This window comes from Phocoena phocoena, chromosome 1, assembly GCF_963924675.1.
Source record: "Phocoena phocoena chromosome 1, mPhoPho1.1, whole genome shotgun sequence".
In the NCBI taxonomy this organism is placed as follows: Eukaryota; Metazoa; Chordata; class Mammalia; order Artiodactyla; family Phocoenidae; genus Phocoena; species Phocoena phocoena.
The window spans coordinates 37,006,576-37,032,577 of NC_089219.1; the positions used below are offsets into that span (position 1 = coordinate 37,006,576).

The 26,002-nt window shown below is 42.8% G+C and overlaps 2 protein-coding genes across 2 annotated transcripts in view; one reads left to right on the forward strand and one right to left on the reverse strand.

Moving 5' to 3' along the window:
• Positions 1–207: 207 nt before the first annotated feature.
• Positions 208–3,939, forward strand: UROD (uroporphyrinogen decarboxylase). Its single transcript, XM_065875919.1, has 10 exons — positions 208–282; positions 953–1,065; positions 1,186–1,265; positions 1,342–1,404; positions 1,625–1,822; positions 1,926–2,087; positions 2,808–2,945; positions 3,104–3,204; positions 3,286–3,352; positions 3,705–3,939. Exons 1-10 carry the CDS (start codon positions 263–265, stop codon positions 3,864–3,866), a joined length of 1,104 nt encoding a protein of 367 aa, XP_065731991.1. The 5' UTR covers positions 208–262; the 3' UTR covers positions 3,867–3,939.
• A 2,666-nt stretch (positions 3,940–6,605) lies between these two features.
• Positions 6,606–26,002, reverse strand: part of ZSWIM5 (zinc finger SWIM-type containing 5) — a 260,586-nt gene continuing 241,189 nt past the window's right edge. The window contains exons 12-14 of the mRNA XM_065888480.1: positions 8,789–8,952; positions 8,208–8,289; positions 6,606–7,468 (exon numbers count right to left, since the gene is read on the reverse strand). Of these exons, the coding sequence (XP_065744552.1) occupies positions 6,606–7,468; positions 8,208–8,289; positions 8,789–8,952 (1,109 nt within the window). The remainder of the gene's footprint in view (positions 7,469–8,207; positions 8,290–8,788; positions 8,953–26,002) is intronic.

The following is a 26,002-nucleotide window of genomic DNA, read 5'->3' on the forward strand; positions in this document are numbered from 1 at the left end:
TTACAGCGAAGTTCTTTTGTGGGGGGAGGGGGAGGGAGGTGTTTGTTGTTGCGTCGCTACAGAGGACTTTACGGTGAAGAGACCTGGGGGTCCTACGGGCAGCAGCCGGGGCAGCCCGGGAGCCATTTCTGGAGTCTGATCATGTGACTTTCAACATGGCGACAGCCTTGGCTCATTCCAGGAAGGGGCGGAGCCTGGGCAGGGGGCAGGCTCAGAATTAGGCTACGGCTGGGGCTGTGCACGCGTTTACTGCCAACTTATCATGGAGGCGAACGAGTGTGGGTGAGTTCTCTGTGCTACCACGCAGTGTGGCCATACGGGCTTCTGACCTGAGTCTTTCAGCTCAGGAATCTGTCCCTATACCCCTCTTCCCCAGCCCCGGAGAACCCAAGTCTCTGGAATCCCAAATCCTCCAACCATGGATTCCTGAGATGTTCATCCCAGGGACCGCCTAGCTGGACTGCGTACCCCAGACCTTTATTTAGGAGATGCCCTCTGGACTTCCTAATCCTCAACTAAGATCCCTTTTTCGGACTGTCATCTCTGATCCCCCCATCCCCCAGCCTGGAGATGTTCCAGCCCCAAAACCAGCCCACTGGTACCCTTGTTCCTGAGATTTTTTGGTCCAAAGACCCCCCAAACTCTCCTAATTGGACTTTCGTCCCCTTCCCCCCCCCCCCCCCTCGCAGACACACTCTCTCCCAGTCCCTCCAGTGGCTTTGCGCCTGGGGAAGCTGCGACTATGTGTAGGGTAGAGGCCCCGGCACCGGCCCTTCTAGTCCTGTACACCACCTGATAGAGGGGAGGCGGAATCGGCGGGGAGTCACAGCTTGGTAGCTGGTCTGGAGAAGACAGATAGCTGTGCTGGACTGTATCCGCCTTTAGAACCCGAGCCCTGCCCAACCCCCAGCCTGGTTTACTGACACCTACCCTACCCGCTCCTGATCTCCAGACCTCAGGGTTTTCCGGAGCTGAAGAATGACACCTTCCTGCGAGCAGCCTGGGGAGAAGAAACAGACTACACTCCTGTTTGGTGCATGCGGCAGGCAGGCCGCTACTTACCAGGTCAGGGTCAGGGCCTCGGAGTCTAGGTAAAACTCTGGAGGGTGAAAAGTTTTTGAGGGGCAGAGGAGGTCTTTGGAGGTTCCTCAAGGCTGAGCCCTGCTTTCCCTTTTTTGTCTGCAGAGTTTAGGGAAACTCGGGCTGCCCAGGACTTTTTCAACACCTGTCGCTCCCCAGAGACCTGCTGTGAACTTACTCTGCAGGTGAGGGGTCCACAAAAGAGGGAGAGATTTATGCTATCAGCTCGCCACCTAGCAATCTGTCTTCTGTTCCCTATAGCCACTGCGTCGCTTCCCTCTGGATGCTGCCATCATCTTCTCCGACATCCTTGTTGTACCCCAGGTACCTGCTCAAATCTGATTCTTGAATGGGTAACAAAGGGAAAAGACAGTCAAGGCTCAAGATAAGCACTTATCCTTATGGGACAGAGGGGAAAACAGGCTGGAAGAGATGGAGTTTGGCTGAGTTTTATTCTCCTTTTCCTCCTTCTTGGCATGGGTTGAACAGATCTCCTCCTCCTGGAGTTACAGGTTGGGAACCTGGACGATTTCTCCCCCACCAGGCACTGGGCATGGAGGTGACCATGGTGCCTGGCAAAGGGCCCAGCTTCCCAGAGCCGTTAAGAGAAGAGCGGGATTTACAGCGCCTCCGGGATCCAACAACAGTGGCCTCTGAGCTGGGCTATGTGTTCCAGGCCATCACCCTCACTCGACAACGTCTGGCTGGGCGTGTGCCACTGATTGGCTTTGCTGGTGCCCCGGTAATATGGGACAGGGCAGGGACTTGGGCTTGGAGAAATTACTCTGGCAGGTATGGGTGCAGACAAGGGAAGGAAGTGTCTATCTGGCTTCTGCCTTTTGCAGTGGACTCTCATGACATATATGGTTGAGGGTGGCGGCTCAAGCACCATGGCTCAGGCCAAACGCTGGCTTTACCAGAGACCGCAGGCCAGTCACCAGCTGCTTCGCATCCTCACTGATGCTCTCGTCCCATATCTGGTGGGACAAGTGGCTGCTGGTGCCCAGGTAGGTCCTGAGGGAGAGACAAATAGGCTGGGGTTTCATCTTTATTTATTTTTGGCTGCGTTGGGTTTTCGTTGCTGCGCGTGGGCTTTCTCTAGTTGTGGCGAGCCGGGGCTACTCTTTGTTGCGGTACCTGGGCTTCTCATTGTGGTGGCTTCTTTTGTTGCAGAGCACAGGCTCTAGGCACGTGGGCTTCAGTAGTTGCGGCACGCAGGCTCAGTAGTTGCGGCTCGCGGGCTCTAGAGCACAGGCTCAGTAGTTGTGGTGCACGGGCTTAGTTGCTCTGCGGCATGTGGGATCTTCCCAGACCAGGGCTCGAACCCGTGTCTCCTGTATTGGCAGGTGGATTCTTAACCACTGCACCACCAGGGAAGCCCTGGGGTTTAGTCTTTCAGGACCAGAAACAATACAGTTCCTTATACCTGTGAGGGTAGGTGTCTCAATACCAGGCACAAAAGCAGCTTGGCATGAAATGATTTGGCTGGAGCAGCTAAGCCCAGACACTGGCAGGGGGGCTTAATGCTCTGTGTATTCAAAGACCAAACCTAGCACTGGGATCTGGAGAAGGCAGTTCCTTTTTGACTGGAACTGGGCTTATAGGCTTAGGTAGTCTCAGGGGTTGAAGTCACTTGGGGAAAACTGAAGGAAAACTGAGGCACATTCTGTATGTGGGGCTCGAGATACTTCCTCTTTGTGTGTTATGCATTTCTTTTCTAACTGTAGGCATTGCAGCTCTTTGAGTCCCACGCAGGGCATCTTGGCCCACAACTCTTCAGTAAGTTTGCACTGCCGTACATCCGTGATGTGGCCAAGCGAGTGAAAGCCGGGCTGCAGGAGGCAGGCCTGGCACCAGTGCCCATGGTAAGGATGGGGATCAGATGAGTGAAGGTGGGCCCGTGGAACTATCAGGTTAAGTCCTGCATGGACCGAAGTGACCACTGGAGGGCAGAAGCACAGCTGAGCTACATTAGGAGGCATAGCAAAGCCCTCGGCAGCCTGAGATTTGCCCTTTCCCCCAGATCATCTTTGCTAAGGACGGACATTTTGCCCTGGAGGAGCTGGCCCAGGCTGGCTACGAGGTGGTTGGGCTTGACTGGACAGTGGCCCCAGAGAAAGCCCGGTGAGTGATGGAAGGTGCGATGGAGGGGATGCAACTGCCATATGTGCAGTCACCAAAACAGGGCACTGACTCTACTTCCAGGGACTGCGTGGGAAAGACGGTGACCCTGCAGGGCAACCTGGACCCCTGTGCCTTATATGCATCTGAGGTAACAGCCAGGTCCCTGTGTGTGTCTGTGTTTGTTTCTGTGCGCTCCCATGGTTCTGGATATGGTTGTGTTTATTACTATGTGTGTGCTTCTATTATCTGTTTATCCCTCCCCTCTACTCCACTCATACCATGTGAACTCTAGGAAGGCAGGAGTTTCTTCTCATTGATTTTGTTCATTTGTGTTTTCTTAGCGCCTGGCCCATACTAGGCACCCGATAAAGTTTTTTGAATGACTGTATGAGTAACACTGAGTAGAAGCATGCCTACATGTATGTGTGTCACTATTATGTATAGGGAGGACAGAGGTGTGCTGGCCCCCTCTGTAGCCAGTGCCCTGTTGGTCCCCCCAGGAGGAGATTGGGCAGTTGGTGCAGCAGATGCTGAATGACTTTGGGCCGCGGCGCTACATTGCCAACCTGGGCCACGGACTTTACCCTGACATGGACCCAGAACATGTGGGAGCCTTTGTGGATGCCGTGCACAAACACTCACGCCTGCTTCGACAGAATTGAGCATAATCCTTTTATCTGAAGTACCACTAACACAGATGATTGTTTCCAGGAGAATAAAAGTTCCAGAGCTGGAGTCTTGCGTGTGGTTTTGTTTGTGAAAGATCTGTGCCCTTATCCTCAGTTCCTTCTTAGCCTCTTCCTTCCCTGGGCCTCTTTCTGCATCCTCTCCCACAAGTCATGGGACCTCGGGTATCAGTGAATATGTATGTAGGACTTAATATCAGGACCTTTACCACCATTTTGCTCTCAGATCTCCAAGCCCCAGAGCTACATGGGGCTGTGCAGATCTTCCTAGGAGCTAGAGCTGTGACATTTGCAGGGAAATGGGGTCCCTATAGCATATGAGGCCAAATTGACAGGGCTTTGCGTCTGGGGAGGGAAGGGTGTATAGACCAGAGTGGGACACAGGGCCAGTTGCCCTGCATTCTTTCTTTTCTGCGCATACCCTCTAATTTTCTCAGTATCTTGCTGTTTCCGCTTTTCATGGTGGTACCTATTTCCTGGGATCAGGCTCTGATAGGCCTGTGAGCTCTGGAGAGGGGTGTGGTGCAATAGGAAATTCTTCATTTGTCATTCCACATCTTAGACCATTAGGAACCCACTGTGCTATATAGCCTAACCAGCTCCCTGTCCCAGCCAGGTGATGGAGAAGAGAGAAGGGCCCCATTTATTGAAAGAACACAATTTCTGATTTTAGAAAAATGATCTTTTCTGTGATCCAGGATTTATTCATAGAAAAGCACTGTGAGTTCACACACTTGCTAAAAAACGGCAATTGTGATACAGAAATGGGAGTGGCGTTGTCTTTTTTTTTTTTTTAAACCAACCTATTGGGCTGAGAGGTTGTTGGGCCCTTAGCTGGACGGTGAGACTTTGGTAGCCACAAACAGCAAATGCAACTTACTGGTTAGTGTGGAGAAAAGAAAAGTGACACAAACAGTTTGTCAAAGACAGGAAAGTAAAGCAGACAAAGAGGTCCTTGGTTCACACTCTAACTATACCACCCCTTCCCTGTCACACCCCACCCCCTACTGGGGAACTAAAACATGGAACAGTAACCACCAAGACACTGGCATCTAAATGACTCTTCCGAATGCCTGTGCTACCTCCTATTACAATTCCAGGCTGAGCAGAGGGGTCAGTAAGGTAGCAGGAACATGATACGCTGTGGAGGTCAGCCAGGGCTAAGACAGGGGTTGCCCACTAGAGCTAGAAACTAGTCAGAAAGGAAAAGGCCAAATGCATTCCAGCCGCAGCCTCCAAACCAATGACCAATGGGACTGTGACAGAAGCAGGCAGAGGAAGCTTGAGGTAGAAAGGCAGGGGAAGAAAGCAAGTACAGGGTAAGAAGAGAAATGTGGCACTGAAGGAGCCACTCAGGGCAGAGGGAGACTAGTGCTTAGAAGCTTGTTTGGTGAGACAATGGTGAATAAAGGAGGCCCAGAGATGAACATGTTTAGCTGGTGAGAGAATAAGAGAAATGGGGATGAGAGATCTGGCAAAAAGAGAAGGGACACATTCAGGCAGATCCTCAAACATGAATTCACAGACAAACCTACATGTGGAAATATACACAGTTACACACAGACACGGACATGTTTATACACATGCACTTACATGTGCCCAGATACACAAACACTACACATGCATTGACAATCAACACACACACACACACACACACACACACACAGATATGTATTTTTATATGTTCACAAATGTGTATACCCTCACACACAAACCCACCATCCAGTACACAGACATGTCTTTACACAGACACAGACCTGACACAGATACGCATAAATATACATGTGCACATGCAGGCACGCACAGATGTATCTATGCGCACAGATGCACGTACGTAGCCATCCAGATCCACACACACACAAGTGTAATTAGAGATGAAACCAGATGCTGTCTAACACAAAGGTGACCAGAGAAGATGAACATTATAAGCCCAGTGGCCTCCCAGACCTTCACCTTCTCCCTGCCCTTGTTTCTCAGGAGCTCAGCAGGCTCCCAGAGAGAGAGGCTGTGTGAGGCAGGAGCAAGAGCTTCTGTGTCCTCATGGCTTCGTGAGGTGAAAGTCTAAGTCAAGACCGGGCCCTGCCCCTCACCCATCACTGGGCTGTCAATGCCCATCTGCAGGCCGGGGTTTCTGCATAGACTAGACTTGGGGTTTACTCTAATGGCCATTTTTCTCTCTGCCACCCCCACTCTTCCACTGCCAATAGCAGATCCTCTGCAAGGGAAACCTGAGAAACGGTTGTGAATCTCCTCAGAAAACAAGCCTATCTTCCCACCCATCAGATTAGAACCAGAATTATAAATAGTTACAATTTTACAATGTAATTGGCAACACATATACTATAGTATTTACAGTACCATAAATGCTTCTGTTTCTCTGGTTAAGCAATCCCTGAGACGGAACAGTGTTCTGTGTTTGCCAAGGAGAGAGGGCCAATGCCCAGGACACGCAGGATAGCGGGGCGTGAGGTGGCATGTGTGGGGTTTCTGATCGGTCTGCAGGGCCCAGCTCCTCCAGGAACAGTGGGCTGTTGTGAGAACCTTGACAAGGCATGTTGGCTAGAGTTGGACTCTCCCCATGCTTAGCCCTGTGGTCCTCTGGCTTCAGCCACAGGTGCTCAGAGTCCTCTCAGGGTGGACAAATGTTTGTGTCCTTGGCCTGACCGGATGATACCTGGGAGTGCAGGATGCCCCAGCAGCAAGCTATCTGCTCTCTCAGCCAAAGCGCTCTCGCACCAGCAGCATCAGCTTCTTCTTGCCTTTGTAGATTTGTTTCAGGTTGTCGATGAACTGGGCAAACTGCAGGTGGCCATCCTGCGGCAGCAGGAAGGTCTCCCGGGCCTTGCTCAGAAACTCAATGAACTCTCCGTAGTGGCGAGGGCTGATGTGTGTCAGGCGCGAGTGTGTGGTGTTGATATAGGCATTGATGGTGGCATCCAGCAGCTGGCGCAGGGGAGCTTTGTCGGTGGACATAAGCTTTCCCGAGCTGCGGCGGCCTGGGATGCCGGCCAGGCCAGGCGCAGTGACCGTGCAGCGCCGCAGGATGTCTGAAAGCACTGTGGCACAGTGCACACTCTTCACCACCAGGGGAATCAGGGCCGCCAGCTCATTCTTGCCCAGGGAGTGGCTGAGGGCACACGCCCAGAGCACATCATTGATGGCCGGGTGGGTGTCCTGGTTGTAGGCCAGGTTGAGATGGCTCATGGCCAGTGAGGCCAGCTTGAAGGCACGTAGCGGGTAGCCACGGAGCTCCATGTAGCGGGCGATGGTGAACAGCTGTGAGTGAGTCATGCCGCCAGCAGCAGCATCAATGGCAATCTGGTAGGCTGCTTCAAAGGCGATGTGGTCCTTCTCACAGAGTGTGAGGGCCGATAGGGCGCAGCTCTGTGGATCCTTCATAGCACACTGCAGGGCCAGCGTGCGAGCACAGCTAGCCAGCTCCTCCCGCTGTGGGTAGTCAAGACTGAGGCGCAGGATAGTGGTGTGGGATACGGCTGTGGCAGCCACAATGCTGGTAGCCTCGGTGGGGGTGAAGAGTGTGTACCAGCTCTGCAGGATGCTCACCAGGGCCTGCACACCTGTCAGGGAGAGCCTGAGCTCAGCCGTGGCCATCCGGGTGGGTCCTGATCCAGGTCTGCCCAGACTACCGTTTGGGGTCAGAACTTGGCCTGCAGAGACGAGTTCTCCCTCCTTCTCAGCAGCCTTGAGATGATCTGAGGCAACCAGGGCAAGGGGAACAACCCAGACGCCCAGACCCTGTTTGGGGTCTCTTCCCATCCCTTCCTTCCCCAGGTGAGAGTGTTGAAGGTTTCTGCAGGTGCTCTAAGCCCCTCACAAGGATGGAGCAACAGAGCCTGTGGTTTGCCTGCCGCAAGGCAGGAGTCGCAGATCTGCCTGGGGGTTCTAGCTGAAGTGGGGCCTCTCAGGGTAGAGTCTTGTGCTGGGGCTTTGGGCTCTAGATGGGGTCCCGAGCCTCCCAAGTTGTTTGGGGTTTCTTAGAATCATGGACAGGGACTGGGACCAAACCACTGGGCCAACTACCTCCCAAGGCTACCCTTGAGTACTTGTGGCTGAAAATTCACTCTCTCAGAATGTCTCTGATCAGAGGGTCAAAGTGCTGCTGACAGCAGGGTATGGTCCAAGCAGTGAGGGCAGAGTTTGGTCAGGCTGAACAGAGGCCATCTTCTCCTACCAGCAGCCTCATCCTTTCCTAGCCATCAGTAATAGGAATATGAGAGCTCTAAATTCGTCATCCTGTCCCAAGAGTAGGGCCTAGGAATCCTTTCCCCTGGGGGTACAGGGAGCTGGGAGACTCACCCACTTCTGTAGCACATGTCACCAACCACCGCACCATCTCCCGGCGCCTCCAGTTAAGGGTTGATAAGGTCATCCTCATCACCTGGGCAAAAAAGCAGCCTTCCCAGTTGGCTAAGCATAATTGCTATAACCTCCCCCTCCCCACTCCCCCTTGCCATTCATTTATGCAACAAGTATTTATTGGTGCCTTAAACAGCCATCTCTCCCCTGATAACTACAGATGGGTTTGTTTAATTTCTGCCCCACCCCTGCTACCAATCAGATAGAACACTCCTCTGATGACCTGTAATGAATAAAGCCCTTATTACCACACCTTGCTTGACTTGGAGGAATGGGGGTGGGGTAGGGAGAAGATGGGGACCCTGTGGAGCCTAAGGCTACACTGCTTAACTGGCCGTAACTTCAAAACAGAGGCCAATGTTGAGTCCTCACCTTGTGTCTAGCCTAGAAGCTGTGTCCTGGGGACAGAGAAAGAACCAGTCCTGGCCCATGCCCACTCCAGTCCCCGTGGGATCTCATCTTCTACCAGTTGTCACTAGGCCAGAAGTCTAAAGTGGGGATGGCCCGCTTGTCCTCCATACCTGTAACCCCAGCTCCAGGGCCACGTTGAGCAGGGTGCTGTCTGTACTACTGTCCGTGGGTGTAGCAATCTTGAATGCATCTTGGGCCAGTTTGAAGATGAGGGAGGAAGAATGGATGTGCTTCTGTATTGCTTCCAGGATTGTGCGGAGCCTCAGAGTGTCTCCTACAGATGCCGAGAGAAGGGGCAGGGACAAGGTCTTCTTTAAAGCTTCCCTGAACAGTCAGCTGATCACAACAGGTACTGGTTGAACTGATGGCTATCAATGCACTGAGTGCTTCTGAAGGCCACCATCTCTTCTGGGTGGTCAAGCTCTGTCTCCACTGAACCCACTGGAGGCTCCTTCCTTCCCCAGGCACCCACATGAATTCACCTCTCTCCACCTTTTCATCTGCCTCTACCCCTCGCCCTCTTTTCCCTCAGGATCTTTAGGTCCCAGAAGTCATTTTCTAGAACACCTGAATTTTGAGAGCTACGTATACAGGAGAAGGAAGCCACATTATTGCCAAAAAAGTATGCCAGTCCCATAGTTTGTTCCTCAGTACAGCTCCCTGGAGCAAAAAGGAGCTGGGCCACCACTTCCTATCCAGTAGGCAAGTATGAGTGCACAGAGTTAAGGAATACATTGTAGGAATGCCATGTGTACCATATGACGTGAAGGTCACTGTATAATGGCAGTAGGGTATATGAAAGATTGGTGTATCTTCTGAGGGGGTAAAATGTGAAGTAAAGATAGAACAAAAAGTAGGTCTTATGTTTTACCAAGAGGTGCAGTGGTAAGAGTATACAGACTTCGGAGTAAAATACATTGGGAAGTGAACCTAGTTCAGCCGTTTACCAGATCAGTTACTTCATGGAAGTAATGGAAAAAATAACCTTTTAAGGTTGTTGGGGGAATTATAAAAAATTTGTGTATAGTTAATATTCTATGATTCTACTTTTTTTTTTTTTTTTTTTTTTTTGCGGTACGCGGGCCTCTCACTGTTGTGGCCTCTCCCGTTGCGGAGCACAGGCTCCGGACGCGCAGGCTCAGCGGCCATGGTTCACGGGCCCAGCCACTCCGCGGCATGTGGGATCTTCCCGGACCGGGGCACGAACCCGTGTCCCCTGCATGGCAGGCGGACTCTCAACCACTGCACCACCAGGGAAGCCCTATGATTCTACTTTTATATAAAAGGGATAAGTAGCAGTCTGTCTGTGTACAGCATGTGTGTGCACACATATGTGAACAGGAAATACCTGGGAATATTTATTATAAAACCGTCTTAGTAGTAGTAGTTATCTTTGGGTGTCAGGATTGAGAGATTACCTTTTTTTCTTCTATCATCTTTAAAAACAATTAAAACATTTAATAGACTTTGTTTTTTTTTGGCCGCACCACGCGGCTTGTGGGATCTTAGTTCCCTGACCAGGGACTGAACCTGGGCCCTTGTCAGTGAGAGCACGGAGGCCTAACCACTGGACCACCAGGGAATTCCCCACAAGTTTGGTCTCTATATCTGTGAGTCTGTTTCTTTTCTGTTATATTCACTAGTTTGTTGTATTTTTTAAGATTTCACATAAAAGTGCTATCATACAATATTTGTCTTTCTCTGTCTGACTTAACTTACTTAGTAGAACACCCTCCAAGTCATCCATATTGTTGCAAATGGCAAAATTTTGTTCTTTTTTATGGCTGAGCAGTATTCCATTGTATATCTATCTATACCATCTCTTCCTTTTTTTTTTTAACATCTTTATTGGAGTATAATTGCTTTACATTGTTGTGTTAGTTTCAGCTGTATAACAAAGTGAATCAGCTATACATATACATATATCCCCATATCCCCTCCCTCTTGGGTCTCCCTCCCACCCTCCCTATCCCACCCCTCTAGGTGGTGTACCATCTCTTCTTTATCCATTCATCTGTTGATGGACACTTAGGTTGCTTCCATTTCTTGGCTATTGTAAATGACGCTGCTATGAACACTGGGGTACATGTATCTTTCTGAATTAGTGTTTTAATATTTTTTGGATATATACCCAGGAGTGGAATTGCTGGGTCATGTCGTATTTCTATTTTTAGTTTTCTGAGAACTCTCCATATCATATGCCACAGTGGCTGCACCAATTTACATTTCCACCAACAGTGTATGAGGGTTCCCTTTTTTCCACATCCTTGCCAACCTTTGTTATTTGTGTTCTTTTTGAGGACAGCCATTCTGACAGCTGTGAGGTGATTATCTCATTGTGGTTTTAATTTGCATTTCTCTGATGATTAATGATATTGAGCATCTTTTTATGTGCCTGTTGAGCATTCCAAATAGACATTTGGAAAAATGTCTGTTCAGGTCTTCTGCCCATCTTTTAATCAGGTTGTTTTGTTTTTTTGATGTTAGGTTATACGAGCTGTTTATATATTTTGGATTTAACCCCTTCTTGGTCATATTATTTGCAAATATTTTTCTCCCATTCAGTAGGTAGTCTTTTCATTTTGTTGATGGTTTCTTTTGCTGTGCAAAAAGCGTTAGGTCCCATTTGTTTATTTTTGCTTTTATTTCCTTTGCTTTAGGATACAGATCCAAAAAAACATTGCTACGATTTATGTCAGAGTGTTTTCTTCAAGGAGTTTTATGGTTTCTGGTCTTACATTTAGGTCTTTGATTCATTTTGAGTTTATTTTTGTATATAGGGTTAGAGAATGTTCTAATTTCATTCTTTTACATGTAGCTCTCCAGTTTTCCCAGCACCATTTATTGAAGGGTAGCTCATTTCTTTTTATTGGGAAATGATATCCCATTGTATGGATCTACCTCAGTTTGTTTATCCATTCACCTACTGCAGGGCATCTTGGTTGCTTCCAGTTCTTGGCAATTACAAATAAAGCTGCTATAAACATTTGTGTGCTGGTTTTTGTGTGGACATAAGTTTCCAACTCATCTGGGTAAATACTTAGGAACATGACTGCTGAATCATATAGTTAGACTATGTGCAGCTTTGTAAAAAAACTGCCGAACTGTCTTCCAAAGTGGCTGGACCTTTTGCATTCACACCAGGAATGAATGAGTCCCTGCTGCTCCACATCCTCACTAGTGTTTGGTGTTGTCAGTGTTTTGGATTTTAGCCGTTCTAATAGGTATGTAGTGGTTTCTAGCCTTTGTTTTAATTTGCATTCCCCAAATGACATATCATGCTGAATATCTTTTTATATGCTTGTTTGCCATCTATATATCTTGTTTGGTAAGGCATCAGTTCAGGTCTTTAGTGCATTTTAAAATTCAGTTGTTTGTTTTCCTTATTGTTGAGTTTTAAGAGTTATTTGTGTATTTGGGATACAAGTCCTTTATCAGATATTGTTTTGCAAATATTTTCTCCCAGTCTGTGGCTTGTCTTTTCAGTGTTTTTCACATAAGTTTTAAACTTTAATGACGTCCTACTTATCAGTGTTTTCTTTCATGGATTGTAATTGTGGTGTTGTATCTAAAAAGTTATTGCTGGGAATTCCCTGGCGGTCCAGTGGTTAGGACTCCACGCTTCCAATGCGGGGGGCCCAGGTTCGATCCCTGGTCCTGGAACTAAGATCCCACAAGCTGCACGGCGTGGCCAAAAAAAAAGTTATTGCCAAACCCAAGGTCACCTATATTTTCTCCTGTGTTATCTTCTAGAAGCTTTATAATTTTGTGTTTTACCTTTATGTCTGATACATTTTGAATTAATTTTTGTGAAAGGTGTAAGGTCAGTGTCTATATTCATTTTTTAAAATGTGGATGTACAGTTCTTCCAGTACCATTTGTTGAAAAGACTGTCCTTTTCTCCTCTGTCAAGGATCAGTTGACTATATTTGTGTGGGTCTATTTCTGAGCTCTATATTCTGTTCCATTGAACTATTTGTCTATTCTTTTGCCAATACCACACTATTTGATTACTGTAGCTTTATATTGTCTTGAAGTCAGATGGTGTTAGTTCTCCAACTTTGTTCTTCAATATTGTATTGGCTATTCTAGGTCTTTTGCTTTCCCATATAAAGAGAGTTTATCGATATCCACAAAATAAAATGCTAGGATTTTGGTTGAGACTGTACTACTGAATTTATAGATCAAGTTAGGAAGCACTGACATAATAACAGTATTGAGTCTTCCTATTTATGGACATGGAATATTTATTCATTTAGATCTTCTTTGATTTCTTTCCTCAAAGTTTTATCGTTTTCCTCATATAGATCTTGTACATATTCTGTTAGATTTTTCTTAGTACTTTTTTGAGGGGTCCTAATGTAAATGGTATTGTGGTTTTTAACTTAAAATTCCAACTGCTCATTGCTGGTACATAGGAAAGGAATTGACTTTTGTATATTACCCTTGTATCCTGCAACCTTACCACAATCAGTCATTAGTTCCAGTTTGTTCTTGATTCTTTGGGATTTAACATAGACAATCAAGTCATCTGCAAACAAAGACAGTTTTATTTCTTCCTTTCCAACCTATATACCTTTTCTTTCCTTTCTTGTCTTATTTCATTAGCTAGGACTTCCCGTATAATGTTGAATGGGAGTGGTGAGAGGTGATATTCTTGTCCTATTTCTGATCTTCAGGGGAAGGCATCTATGTTCTCTCCATTAAGTATGATGGTAGCTGGAGGTTCTTTCTAGATGTTCTTTATAAAGTTGAATAAGTTCTCTTCTATTCCTAATTTGCTGAGAGGTTTTGTTGTTTTTTTTTTTTTAAATTATGAATAGGTGTTGGCCTTTGTTAATGTTTTTTTCCTGTGTCTATTAGTATAATCATATGATCTTTCTTCTTTAGCCTGTGGATGTAATGGATTACATTAATTGATTTTCAAGTGCTGAATCAGCCTTGCATTCCTGGAATAAATCCCACTTGGTCATGGTGTATAATTCTTTTCACACTTTGTTGGATTCAGTTTGCTAATATTTTGTTGAGGATTTTTTGCATTTATGCCCATGAGTGATATTGGTATGTAGTTCTCCTTTTTTGTACTGTCTTTATCTGGTTTTGGTATTAGGTAATGCTGGCCTCGTAGGATGAGTTAGGAAGTGTTCTCTCTGCTTCTGTTTTCTGGAAGAGACTACAGAGAGTTGGTATCATTTTTTTCAAGTATTTGATAGAACTCACCAGTGAAATCATCTGGGCCAAGTGCTTTCTGTTTGGAAGATTACTGATTCAACTTCTTTAACAGATGTAGGCCTAGATTTATTTATTTATTATTTATTTCTCCATGTGTGAGTTTTGGTAGATTGTGTTTTTCAAGGAATTGGTCCGTTTCATCATCTAAGATATCAAATTTTAGAGAATACTGTTTTTCATAATATTCCTTCATTATCCTTTTAACATCCATGGATCAATAATGATGGCCCCTCTTTTCATTTAAGATATTAGTAATTTATGTCATCTTTTTTTATTTGTTTGTTTTTGTTTTTTGGCTAGCCTGGCTAGAGGTTTATCAGTTTTATTGATCTTTAGAAAGAACCAGCTTTCGCTTTCTTTGGTTTTCTCATGTTTTCCTATTTTCAGTTTCATGACTTCTGCTTTAATTTTTTTATTATCTTTTTTTTTTTTTCTTCCAGCTTTGCTCTTCTTTCTCTAGTTTTCTAAGGTGGAAGCTTATTTTATTTTATTCCCCCTCACCTTTATTGAGACATAATTGACATATAATATTGTTTTAGTTTAAGGTGTATAATGTGACTTGATATATTTATTGCAAATGATTACCACGATAAGGTTAGTTAACATATTCATCACCTTACAGTTACCTTTTTCTTTTTTTCATTGAGGCAAGAACATTTAAGATCTACTCTTTTAGCAAATTTCAAGTATATAATACAGTTAACTATAGTCACCATGTTAACTATAGTTACCATATTAGATCCCCGGAACTTATTCATATAACTGGATGTCTGTATCCTTTGACCAACATCACCCCATTTCTCCCACCCCCTACCCCCTGTCAACCACCAATCTACTCTCTGTTTCTATAGTTCAGCTTTTTTTAGATTCTCACATATGTGAGATCATACATTTGTCTTTCCCTGACTTATTTCACTTAGCATAATGCCCTCAAAGTTGCAAATGACTGGCTTTCCTTTTTATGTTTGAATAATATTCCATTGTGTATGTACATGTCTGTATATATACTACATTTTCTTTATCCTTTCATCTGTCAACAGACACATTGTTTCCAAATCTTGGCTATTGTGAATAATGCTGCAATGCAATTAACATGGGAGTGCAGATATCTCTTTGAGATAGTGATTTCATTTCCTTTGGATATATGCCCAGATGTGGGATTGCTGGACCATACATGGTATTTCTATTTTTTAATTTTTTGAGAAACCTCTGTACTGTTTTCCAGAGTGGCTATACCAATTTACATTCCCACCAACAGTGCACTCCACATCTCTTATCTTTTTGATAATAGCCATTCTAACAGGTGTGAGGTAATAGATTATTGGTTGCAAATATTCCTTTTCTAACATTTGCATTTAACGCTATAAAATTTCCCTCCAAGCACTGCTTTCATTGCATCCTACATTTCTGATTAGTTGCGTTTTAACTTTCATTTAGTTCAAAATATTTAAAAATTTCTCAAGACGTCATCTTGATCCATGTGTTACTTAGAAGTGTGTTGTTTAAACTCCATATTTTGGGGGAGTTTTTTCAGTTATCCTTCTGTTCTTAATTTCTAGTTTAATTCCACTGTGACCTGAGAGTATACTTTGTATGATTTCTATTCTTCTAAATGTATTGAGGTGTGTTTTATGGTCCAGAATGTGGTCTATCCTGGTGAACATTCCATGTGAGCTTGAAAAGAATGTGTATTCTATTGTTGTTTGAGGAAGTATTTTACCAATATTAATTAGATCCAGTTAATTGATGGTGCTGTTCAGTTCAAGTATACCTTACTGATTTTCTGCCTGCCTGATCTACCAACTACTGATAGAGGTATTGTGAATTCTCAGTGGATTTGTCCATCTCTCCTTGCAGTTCTATCAGTTTTTTTTTTTTTTCGGTATGCGGGCGTCTCACCGCCGCGGCCTCTCCCATCGCGGAGCACAGGCTCCGGATGCGCAGGCTCAGCGGCCATGGCTCACAGGCCTAGCCGCTCCGCAGCATGTGGGATCTTCCCGGACTGGGGCACAAACCCGTGTCCCCCGCATCGGCAGGCGGACTCCCAACCACTGCGCCACCAGGGAAGCCCTCTGTCAGTTTTTTGCCTCATATATTTTGATGCTTTATTGTTAGATGCATATACATTAAGGATTATTATGATTTCTTGGAGAACTGACCCCTTTATCACTATGTAATGCCCCTCTCTTTAAAAATTAATTAATTAATCAATTAATTTTTGGCTGCGTTGGGTCTTCGTTGCTGTGCATGGGCTTTCTCTAGTTGCAGCGAGTGGGGGCAACTCTTCGTTGCGGTGTGCGGGCTTCTCATTGCGGTGGCTTCTCTTGTTGTGGAGCATGGACTCTAGGCACACGGGCTTCAGTAGTTGTGGCTCGCGGGCTCTAGAGTTCAGGCTCAGTAGTTGTGGCGCACAGGCTTAGCTGCTCCGCGGCATGTGGGATCTTCCCGGACCAGGGCTCGAACCCGTGTCCCCTGCGTTGGCAGGTGGATTCTTAACCACTGCACCACCAGGGAAACCCTGTAGTGCCCCTCTTTATCCCTAATAATTTCCCATGTACTGAAGTCTGCTTTGTTTGATTAACATAGGCATTCCAGCTTTCTCTTGATTTGTGTTAACATTGTATACTTTTCTCCATACTTTACTTAGTTGTTGTTGAAGGGATCTGATTGTGGTTAAGAAACAGTTTTTAAGATGAAAATAACAAACTGCCTCAACTAGTATGCATGCTTTCCTGAGAGAATATCTTTTCCAGTCTCTTCCTGCTTTCAGTGCAGTTGGTTTGATAGTGAGTCTCCAAGGTATGGAAAGTGGGGGCCAGAGTGCTGACAACACCTCATATATGTGGTTTATTTGTTTAAGCCCTGGCCTCTGTTTTTAGTTCAAAATATATGGAAAGGTAAAGCATACAAACTCAGTCACAGAAGAGTTAAATATCTGCCTAAAGGTACAGGATATAAATGAAGCCCAGTGCTGTTCAGTGTTTGTACTTAGGGTGTATTTGCTTGTTTTAACACTGCCTATCTAATTAACTATGGTTAAAATATATATATATATATATATATATATATATATATATAATAAAACTTGCTATTTTAACTATTTTAAAGTGTACAACTGAGTGGTGTTAATCATATTCACCACTGTGAAATATCATTCATTGTATAAATACCAGCACCATCTATTTCCAAAATATTTTTATCACCTTAAACAGAAACTCTGTACTCATTAAGCAGTAACTCTGTACTCATTAAGCAGTAACTCACCATTGTTTCTCCCTTTAGCCCCTGGTAACTTCTACTCTCTATCTTTATTAATTTGTCTATCCTAGACCTATATGTGGAATCATACAATAATTATTTGTTTTGTGTCTGAATTATTTCACTTAGCATAATGTCTTCAAGGTTACCCCATGTTGTAGCATGTTATCAGAACATTTCTTTTTAATGACTTAATAATAATATTCCATTGTATATATATGCTACATTTTGTTTATCCATTCATATGCTGATGGACACTTGGGTTGTTTCCAACTTTTGGCTATTGTGAATAATGCTGCAATGAACACTGGCATATAAAGTACCTGTTTTGAGTCCTTGTTTTCAATTCTTTTGGGCATATACCCAGGAGTGGAATTATTAGATCATATGTTAATTCTATTTAAAAATTTCAGGAATCATCACACTATTTTCCACAGCAGCTGAATCACTTTACATTCCCACCAGCAATGTAAAAGGATTTCAATTTCTCCACATCCTCACCATAGGACTCCACGCTTCACTGCAGGGGGACCTGGGTTCAGTCCTTCGGGAACTAAGATCCCACTAAGAATGGCCAAAGAAACGCCATTCTAGTGGGTGTGAAGTGGTATCTCATTGTGGTCTTGATTTGCATTTCCCTAATGACTAATGATGTTGAGGTTTTTTTTCATGTGCTTATAAGCCATTTGTGTATCTTCTCTGGAGAACTGTCTCTTCAAGTCTTTTGCCCACTTTAAATTCAGTTGTTTATCGTTTTGTTGTAGTTCTTTACATATTCTGTATGTTAAGCCCTTATCGGATATACAATTTATAAATATTTTCTTCCATCCTTTAAGTTGTCTTTTCACTTTCTTGATAATGTCCTTTGATGAACAAAAGTTTTTTTTTTTTTTTAAGTGTTTTCAGCCATTCTCTAATGTGGTTTAATTAATTAATTAATTTATTTTTGCTGTGTTGGGTCTTCGTTTCTGTGCGAGGGCTTTCTCCAGCTGTGGCAAACGGGGGCCACTCTTCATCGCGGTGCGCGGGCCTCTCACTATCCTGGCCTCTCTTGTTGCGGAGCACAGGCTCCAGGCTCAGTAGTTGTGGCTCAGTAGTTGTGGCTCACGGGACTAGCTGCTCCACGGCATGTGGGATCCTCCCAGACCAGGGCTCGAACCCGTGTCCCCTGCATTAGCAGGCAGATTCTCAACCACTGCGCCACCAGGGAAGCCCCCTGAACAAAAGTTTTTAACTTTGATGAGGTCCAATTTATTCTTTTCTTTTGCTGCTCATGCTTTTGGTATCATAATCTAAGACTCTATTGCCATATCCAAGGTCATGAAGATTTACTCCTATGTTTTCTCTTATGAAATTTATGACTTTAGCTCTTATATTTAGGTCATCGATCCCTTCCCTTTACTTTCACTCTATCTGTGTCTTTACATTTAAACTGGGTTTCTTGTAGACAACATATAGTTGGGTCTTTTTCTTTCTTTTTTTTTTTTTAAATCCACTGTCAGTCTGTCTGGTTTTTTTTCCCGCCCGGCCGAACCATGTGGCTTGCAGGATCTTAGTTCCCCAACCAGGGATCAAACCTGGGCCCCCTGCAGTGGAATCATGGAGTCCTAACCACCGGACCACCAGGGAATTAACTTTTTCTTTTCCAGTCTTTTTTTTCTTCTAATCTCAAAATTTCCTTTTATTTTTTTTCCCCATAAACAAGAAGGCAAAAAATTCTACTGTAAATTCTTGGGGGAGGAAGCAATCATTCTCTTTTGGGATACAAAATTTATTAAAATTATGCTGACATGGAAAATTGAGTAATTGCTAGCAAGTGGCATTGGTGATAAATACTTCATAAGCATTCCTACAGATAGCCATGTAAATGCAGTAGGTCAACCATCGTTTCTATTATAGACTAGTGTTTGTTGATTAGTCACTAGGTATATGTCATTAAAATATGCTGAGAGGGATGATTACCACAAAGAAACTTACAATAAATCAAGAAAACTGAAATAATTTTTACTATGTAAGTTCTCCAATCTGTCTTTTAATTGGTGTATTTAGACCATTTAAAAGACATTTAAAATGATTACTGATATATTTGGATTAATATCTACCATATTTGTAACTGTTTTTTATTCACTGCATTTGTTTTTCTTTTTTTTAAAAAAAAAAAACTTTCCTCTTTTCTGCCTTCTCTGTTTTAAACTGAGCATTTTACATAATTCAATTTTCTCTTCTCACAATTCTATTTCTTCAAAAAATTACTTTAGTGTTTGCCCTAGAGTGGCAGTATACATTTACAACTAATCTAAGTCCATTTTCAAATAACTATACCACTTCATAAGGTAACTTATAATAGTATTCCCAATTCTTCCGTCTGTCTATAACATCACTGCTTTCATTTATCTTTAAGCTATAGTAACCCAATACATTGCTATTATTATTTTGAACAAGCAGTTATCTATTAGTTCAATTAAGAATTTCTTTAAAAACCCAAAGGATTTATTTTACCTTTATTTATTCCTTCTCTAACACTCTTCCTTTCTTCACAAAGATTTGAGTTTCAGCTCTATCATTTTTCTTCCCTATGAAAGATTTCTTGCAATTTATTGTCTACAGCCTTTGTTTGAGACAGTCTTTATTTCTCCTTTACTTTTTTTTTGTTTTTTGTTTTTTTGTTTTTTTTGTTTTTTTTTTTATGCGTTACGCGGGCCTCTCACTGTTGTGGCCTCTCCCGTTGCGGAGGACAGGCTCCGGACGCGCAGGCTCAGCGGCCATGGCTCACGGGCCCAGCCGCTCCGCGGCATGTGGGATCTTCCCAGACCGGGGCACGAACCCGTGTCCCCTGCATCGGCAGGCGGACTCTCAACCACTGCGCCACCAGGGAAGCCCTCTCCTTTACTTTTGAAGGCTAATTTATCTGGATACTGAATTCTAGGTTGGTGGTTTTTTTCTTGCAACATTTTAAATATTTCACTTCACTCCCTCTTGCTTGCATGGTTTATAAAGTGAAGCTGATGTAATTCTTATCCTTGTTTCTCTATAGGTAAGGTTGGCTTGTTCTCTGTCTTCTTTCAAGATTTTCTCCTGGTTTTTGATTTTCTGCAGTTTGAATAGGACATGGCTAGGAGAAAACTTTTTGGTATTCATCCTACTTGGTGTTCTCTGATCTTCCTGGATCTGTGTTCTGGTTTCTGTCACTAATTTTGGAAAATTCTCAGCTATTATTACTTCAAATATTTCCTTTGCTCTTTTCTTTCTTCTCCTTCGGGTATCACAGAATATACTGCATATGTTATTGGGTTGGTCAAAAAGTTCATTCAGGTTTTTCCATAACATCTTATTTGGCCAACCGAAAATATATCTTTTGTAATTGTCTTACAGTTCTCAGATATTCTGTTCTGGGTTCCCCCACCCCCATTCTTTTTTAATTTTTGCATTTCAATTTGAGATGTTTCTTTTTACATTTATAATTTAAAATTTTGGAAATATTCACATGGTTCAATGTTGAAAAGATACAAAAGGTAAATAATGAAAAATTCTTTCTCCCCCTTACCTCTGACCCACATTCATCCAATTCTAACTCGGTACACAACCAATAGTTTTTGTTTTACCTTCCAGGATATTCTATGCATAACAAGAAAATACTTTGTTTCCTCTCCTTTAAAAAAAATCCACAAATGGTAGCATAGTATATACAGATTTACATGTCATTTTTTCCCTACATATCAGTATATCTTAGAGATTATTCCACATCAGTACATAAAGAGATTCTTGTTCTTTTAAATGGCTGCATAGTATCCCATTTATGTACGTATAGGTCCACAGCTGCTTATTCAAAACCTCTGGGTGTGGAATGCATTTGGAATTCATTATTTTTAAAGTTATATACAGATAATTTGTGCATATATTATATATAATACAGGAGGTCTGAGGCAGCATCCCATAATTAAACACATTACTATTTGTGCAGTGAAAGTATGAATATTCACACTAGGTAGGATAAATAGCAAAATTAGTATTGTAGTTTTTTGATACAGTAACAAACTGATGAATGAAATAGTGTGATACAGACCATAAATACTTGGTACTCTTTTATTTCTAAGGAAAACATTCAATAAAACCTCAAACCGAGCTAAGTATCTGTACATATGCATACAGTAAATACTTCTTCCATCTGGTTTCTTGAGGATCTTGGACAAAAGGCTTCATCTGCACTGTTATTATTGTCACCAAAGATTAGAGTTGGATATTTAATGATGGGCCAGGATAGAGATTAATGATGCAGCAGCTACAATAGATGGCCTTCAAAAAGGTGTACTTCTAGGATAATGTGTCTCATTAACATAGATTTCTATATAAGCAGTCTCTTCCAATTAAGTAAGCAGCAATAATCCCTTTTTCACTGATAAATGCATGTTATTCAAGGCCAATTAACTGCTCATACATTTCCCCCATACTGTCTATGGAGATTATTTTTCATCTGTGTTACATATCATCATTGTCATCATTACTAGCCTCATGCTTATTTGGGTTAACACTATTTTAGCAATTTTTCTATCTTGCAATGAATGTACAACAGGTATTTAACTTATAATATTCAGTATTTTTTTGATGTCAGCTTGTTCTAACTCAGTGCTTCTACAACCTTAGTTGGCATAAAAGTCATCTGAAGAATTTTTTAAAGCATAAGATTCTTGGGCTATACCCACAGAGATTTTGATTCAGTAGGTCTAGAGTTAGTTGGGTCTGGGAATTTGCATTTCTAACAAGCTTCCAAGTCATGTTTGTTTTTGTTTTTGGCTGTATTGGGTCTTTGTTGCTGCACCCGGGCTTTCTCTAGTTGCAGCGACCGGGGGCTATGCTGTGCGCAGGCTTCTCATTGCAGTGGCTTCTCTTGTTGCGGAGCGTGGGTTCTAGGCGCATGGGTTTCAGTAGTTGCAGCACGTGGGCTCAGGAGTTGTGGCATGTGGGTGCTAGAATGCACGGGCTTCAGTAGTTGCAGCACATGGGCTTAGTTGCTCTGAGGCATGTGGTTATCTCCCCGGACCAGGGATTGAACCCGTGTCCCCGGCACTGGCAGGTGGATTCTTAACCATTGTGCCACAAGGGAAGCCCCTCCAAGTCATGTTTTATTTATTTATTTATTTAGGCTGTGTTTGGTCTTCGTTGCTGTGCACAGGCTTTCTCTAGTTGTGGCGAATGGGGGCTACTCTTCGTTGCGGTGTGCGGGCTTCTCACTGTAGGGGCTTCTCTTGTTGCAGAGCACAGACTCTAGGTGCACGGGCTTCAGTAGCTGTGGCAAACGGGCTCAGCAGTTGTGGCTCACGGGCTCTAGAGCGCAGGCTCAGTACTTGTGGCACACGGGCTTCATTGCTCCGTGGCATGTGGGATCTTCCCGGACCACGGCTTGAACCCGTGTCCCCTGCATTGGCAGGTGGATTCTTAACCACTGCGCCACCAGGGAAGTCCTGCAAGTCATGTTTATGCTGCTTGTCCGCTGACCACACTTTGAGTAGCAAGGTTGGTGACTTTAGACTTTTAGCTTAAGTAATGACACTATATATCTTCTCATTAGTGACACAAAACCCTTCAATATCTTCATATACAACTTCACTTTAAAAGCCAAAGTCTCTGCAAAATATGTATCAAGTATCAGCAACTGTGTAAATGGCATAATTAAGGTATACCTGAACAAGTTTCTACACTAACTCTCTTAGAAAGACTTGGGAGTTACCTGCTGCAAGTATCTAGTATGAAAACAAATAAATATTTATATTTGCTCTTCCCTGGGAGTAAAATTTCTTGGTCACAAGAAGTTCATGAGGCATGTGTGTGGAATAGTGGTCCAGGAATGAGGATAGTTTTCTTCCATTCCAGCTTGCGTGCAATAAGCTCATGCTATTGGTACAGATTATTAAGCCAGGTAGAAATTATCTCTTTGATTACCCATGCTTTTTTGTTTATATACTTATATACTAATAAATAAATCGTGAACAATTTTCTTTTTTTTGGCTGTGTCGCACAGCTTGTGTGATCTTAGTTCCCTGACCAGGGATCGAACCTGGGCCCATGGCAATGAAAGCACGGAGTCCTAACCACTGGACTGCCAGGGAATTCCCTGAATGACTTTGAACCATTGTGGATGTTGGCTTTTTCTAGCTTTACCTGTCTGCTGCATTGGCACATCCCAGAACTTTCAACCTGTGCTTAGAGTCCTGAAAACCTCTTGTTTGCTCATCAATCATTGTTAATTATTTTTTTTTAAGAAAACAGAACAAAGCTGTTTCATCCACTGTATATACATGTTTGAGACTAAGGTTTTCATTAAAAATTACCTTAACAAACTGTCAATATAATTTTCATCTTCTTCATGAAAAGAAGCTATTTCATCATAGTTGTCCAGATATTTTATACCGTGATGCTTCTGAAACTTCTGCAGCCAATATCCTTTTCTTTTAGAAAAAAAAAAAATTATTTACGTATTTGGCTGCACTGGGTCTTAGTTGCGGCATGAGGGATCTTTGTTGCAGCATGCGGGATCTTTAGTTGCTGCATGTGGGATCTAGTTCCCTGACCAGGGATCGAACCTGGCCCCCCTGCATTGGGAATGCGGAGTCTTAGCCACTGGACAGCCAGGGAAGTCCCATGCAGCCAATCTTCTGATATTCTATACTCACCATAAAGGTTCAGTCTTCCATGGCATAATCTAGCTTGTTTCATGAACAACAAACCAGTCAGTGGCATATTCACATTGCTTCATTGTTGAATCCATTCAATCATGGTCGTGTCAATATCTTCATTTTTTGCCGTCTGAAAAATTTCTATTCTTCATTAGTTCTGGTCATTGTTGTCCCTGTAAAACTTCAACTCTTTGTCCTTCTATTATTTCAAGTCATATGTGGTGTTAATTCCCATACCTTATTCTTTAGTAAGATGTCTCATAGACATACCTGATCAAACTTTGCACTAACTCTATTTTCTGTGCTATTGTTAATGACAGATGCTTCCTTTGTTTCTTATTCTTACCCACAGGAGTATCTTCAATTTTCTGGGCATTTTTTACAGGGCAATTAAACTCAAACTGACAAAATAACAACCATCTAAACGAAAAAGGCAAACAATATTAGTGAACAGCAGAGACGTCTGTGACTGGTAAGAGTGCTGAGAAGCAACTAATGCCTCATATCAGCTGAGGCCAGGTTTTGCTGTCAACTTAGAAAAAAGTTTGGATTTTTAAAGTTTTTCAGGTTTGGGAATTCCATGTTAAGAGATTTTGGAGCTAAAGTAATATATTTAATCAGTCTCCTATTGATGGCTATTTAGAATGTTTCAAGTATTTTGCAGTTGCAAACAATGTTGGAGTGAATAACTTTGTACAAATACCATTTCACATTTGTATAAATATATTTGTAAGATAAAATCCTGGAAGTGAAATTGCTGGGTCAAAGGACATGTACATTGTAATTTTGATAGATATGCCAAACTGCCCTCCACAAAGGATTATCAATCTATACTCCCACTCTACACCTTTGCAAACACAATGTTTTATCAAAATGTTTTCTTTTATTTGGAAATAATTTAAAACTCAAAGAGAAGTTTCAAGAATACTACAAGCATCATAATTTTCTTGCCCCCGAACCATCTGAAAGTAACTGATTTGATACACAATCACTCCTTGGACTCTGCAGTCTATTTCTGGCAAACAAGGACACTCTTCTACATACCTGCCACATAACTATCAAAATCAGGAAATGTATATTGATGTATTACTACCACCAAAGGAGACATGACAAACTTAATGCAACACGTGATCTTGTATAAACAAATATAAAGATTTTATACAAGATCATGTGTTATCTTTAGTTTGTCATGTCTCTTCAGTCTTTGACAATTTGGAAAAATTCCTGAGTCTTCCCTTGACATTCATAACCTTGACACCTTTGCAGATTAGACTGGTTATTTTGTAGAATGTCCTTCAATATGGGTATGCCTAATGTTTCCTTATGATTAGATGAAGGCTTGTATTTTTGGTGTAATATAAAAGAAGTGATACTGAATTCTTATTCCTTCCTGTTAGGTAATATATGATTGTGACTTGACCCATTACTGATGACATATCCATTGCCCCAAAGTTTCCCTGGGACCCTTGGTAATTCCTTCTTCCCTTCCATCCTAACCTGTCCCAGCTCCCATTCTCAGGAAACTGCTGATCATCTTTCTATCACTATAATGTGCATTTCTAGAATTTTACACAAATGGAATAATACAATAGGCACTGTTTTTTCTTTGGTCTGGCTTCTTTCACTCAGCATAATTATTTTGAGATTCATCCATGTTGTAGTATGTATTACTAGTTCGTTTCTTTTCATTACTGAGTAGTATTCTACTGTATGGTTGTATCACAGTTTTTATGCATTCACCTGCTGATGGATATTTAGATTGTTTCCAGTTTTTGGTTAAAAATAAAGCTACTATGAACGTTCATGTTGAAGCCTTTGTATGGATATATGCTTTCATTTCTTTTGGGTAATACCTATGAGTGGAATGGAAGGATCATATGCATAGGTGTCTATTTAACTTTTTAAGAAACTGCCAAATGGTTTACCAAAGTGGTTGTACAACTTACGTTTCTACCTGCAATGTACAAGAGCTCCAGTTGCTCTTCATCCTTGCCAGTCTTTCCTACAGTCTTCACTACAGCTGCTTTTTGTTTTTAAAATTTTAGCCTTTCTCTTATTATGGTTTTAATTTGCATTTCCCTAAGGACTAATGATATTGAGCATGTTCATGTGCTTACTTCCCAGCAGAATATCTTCTTTGGTGGAGTGTCTGTTCAGATATTT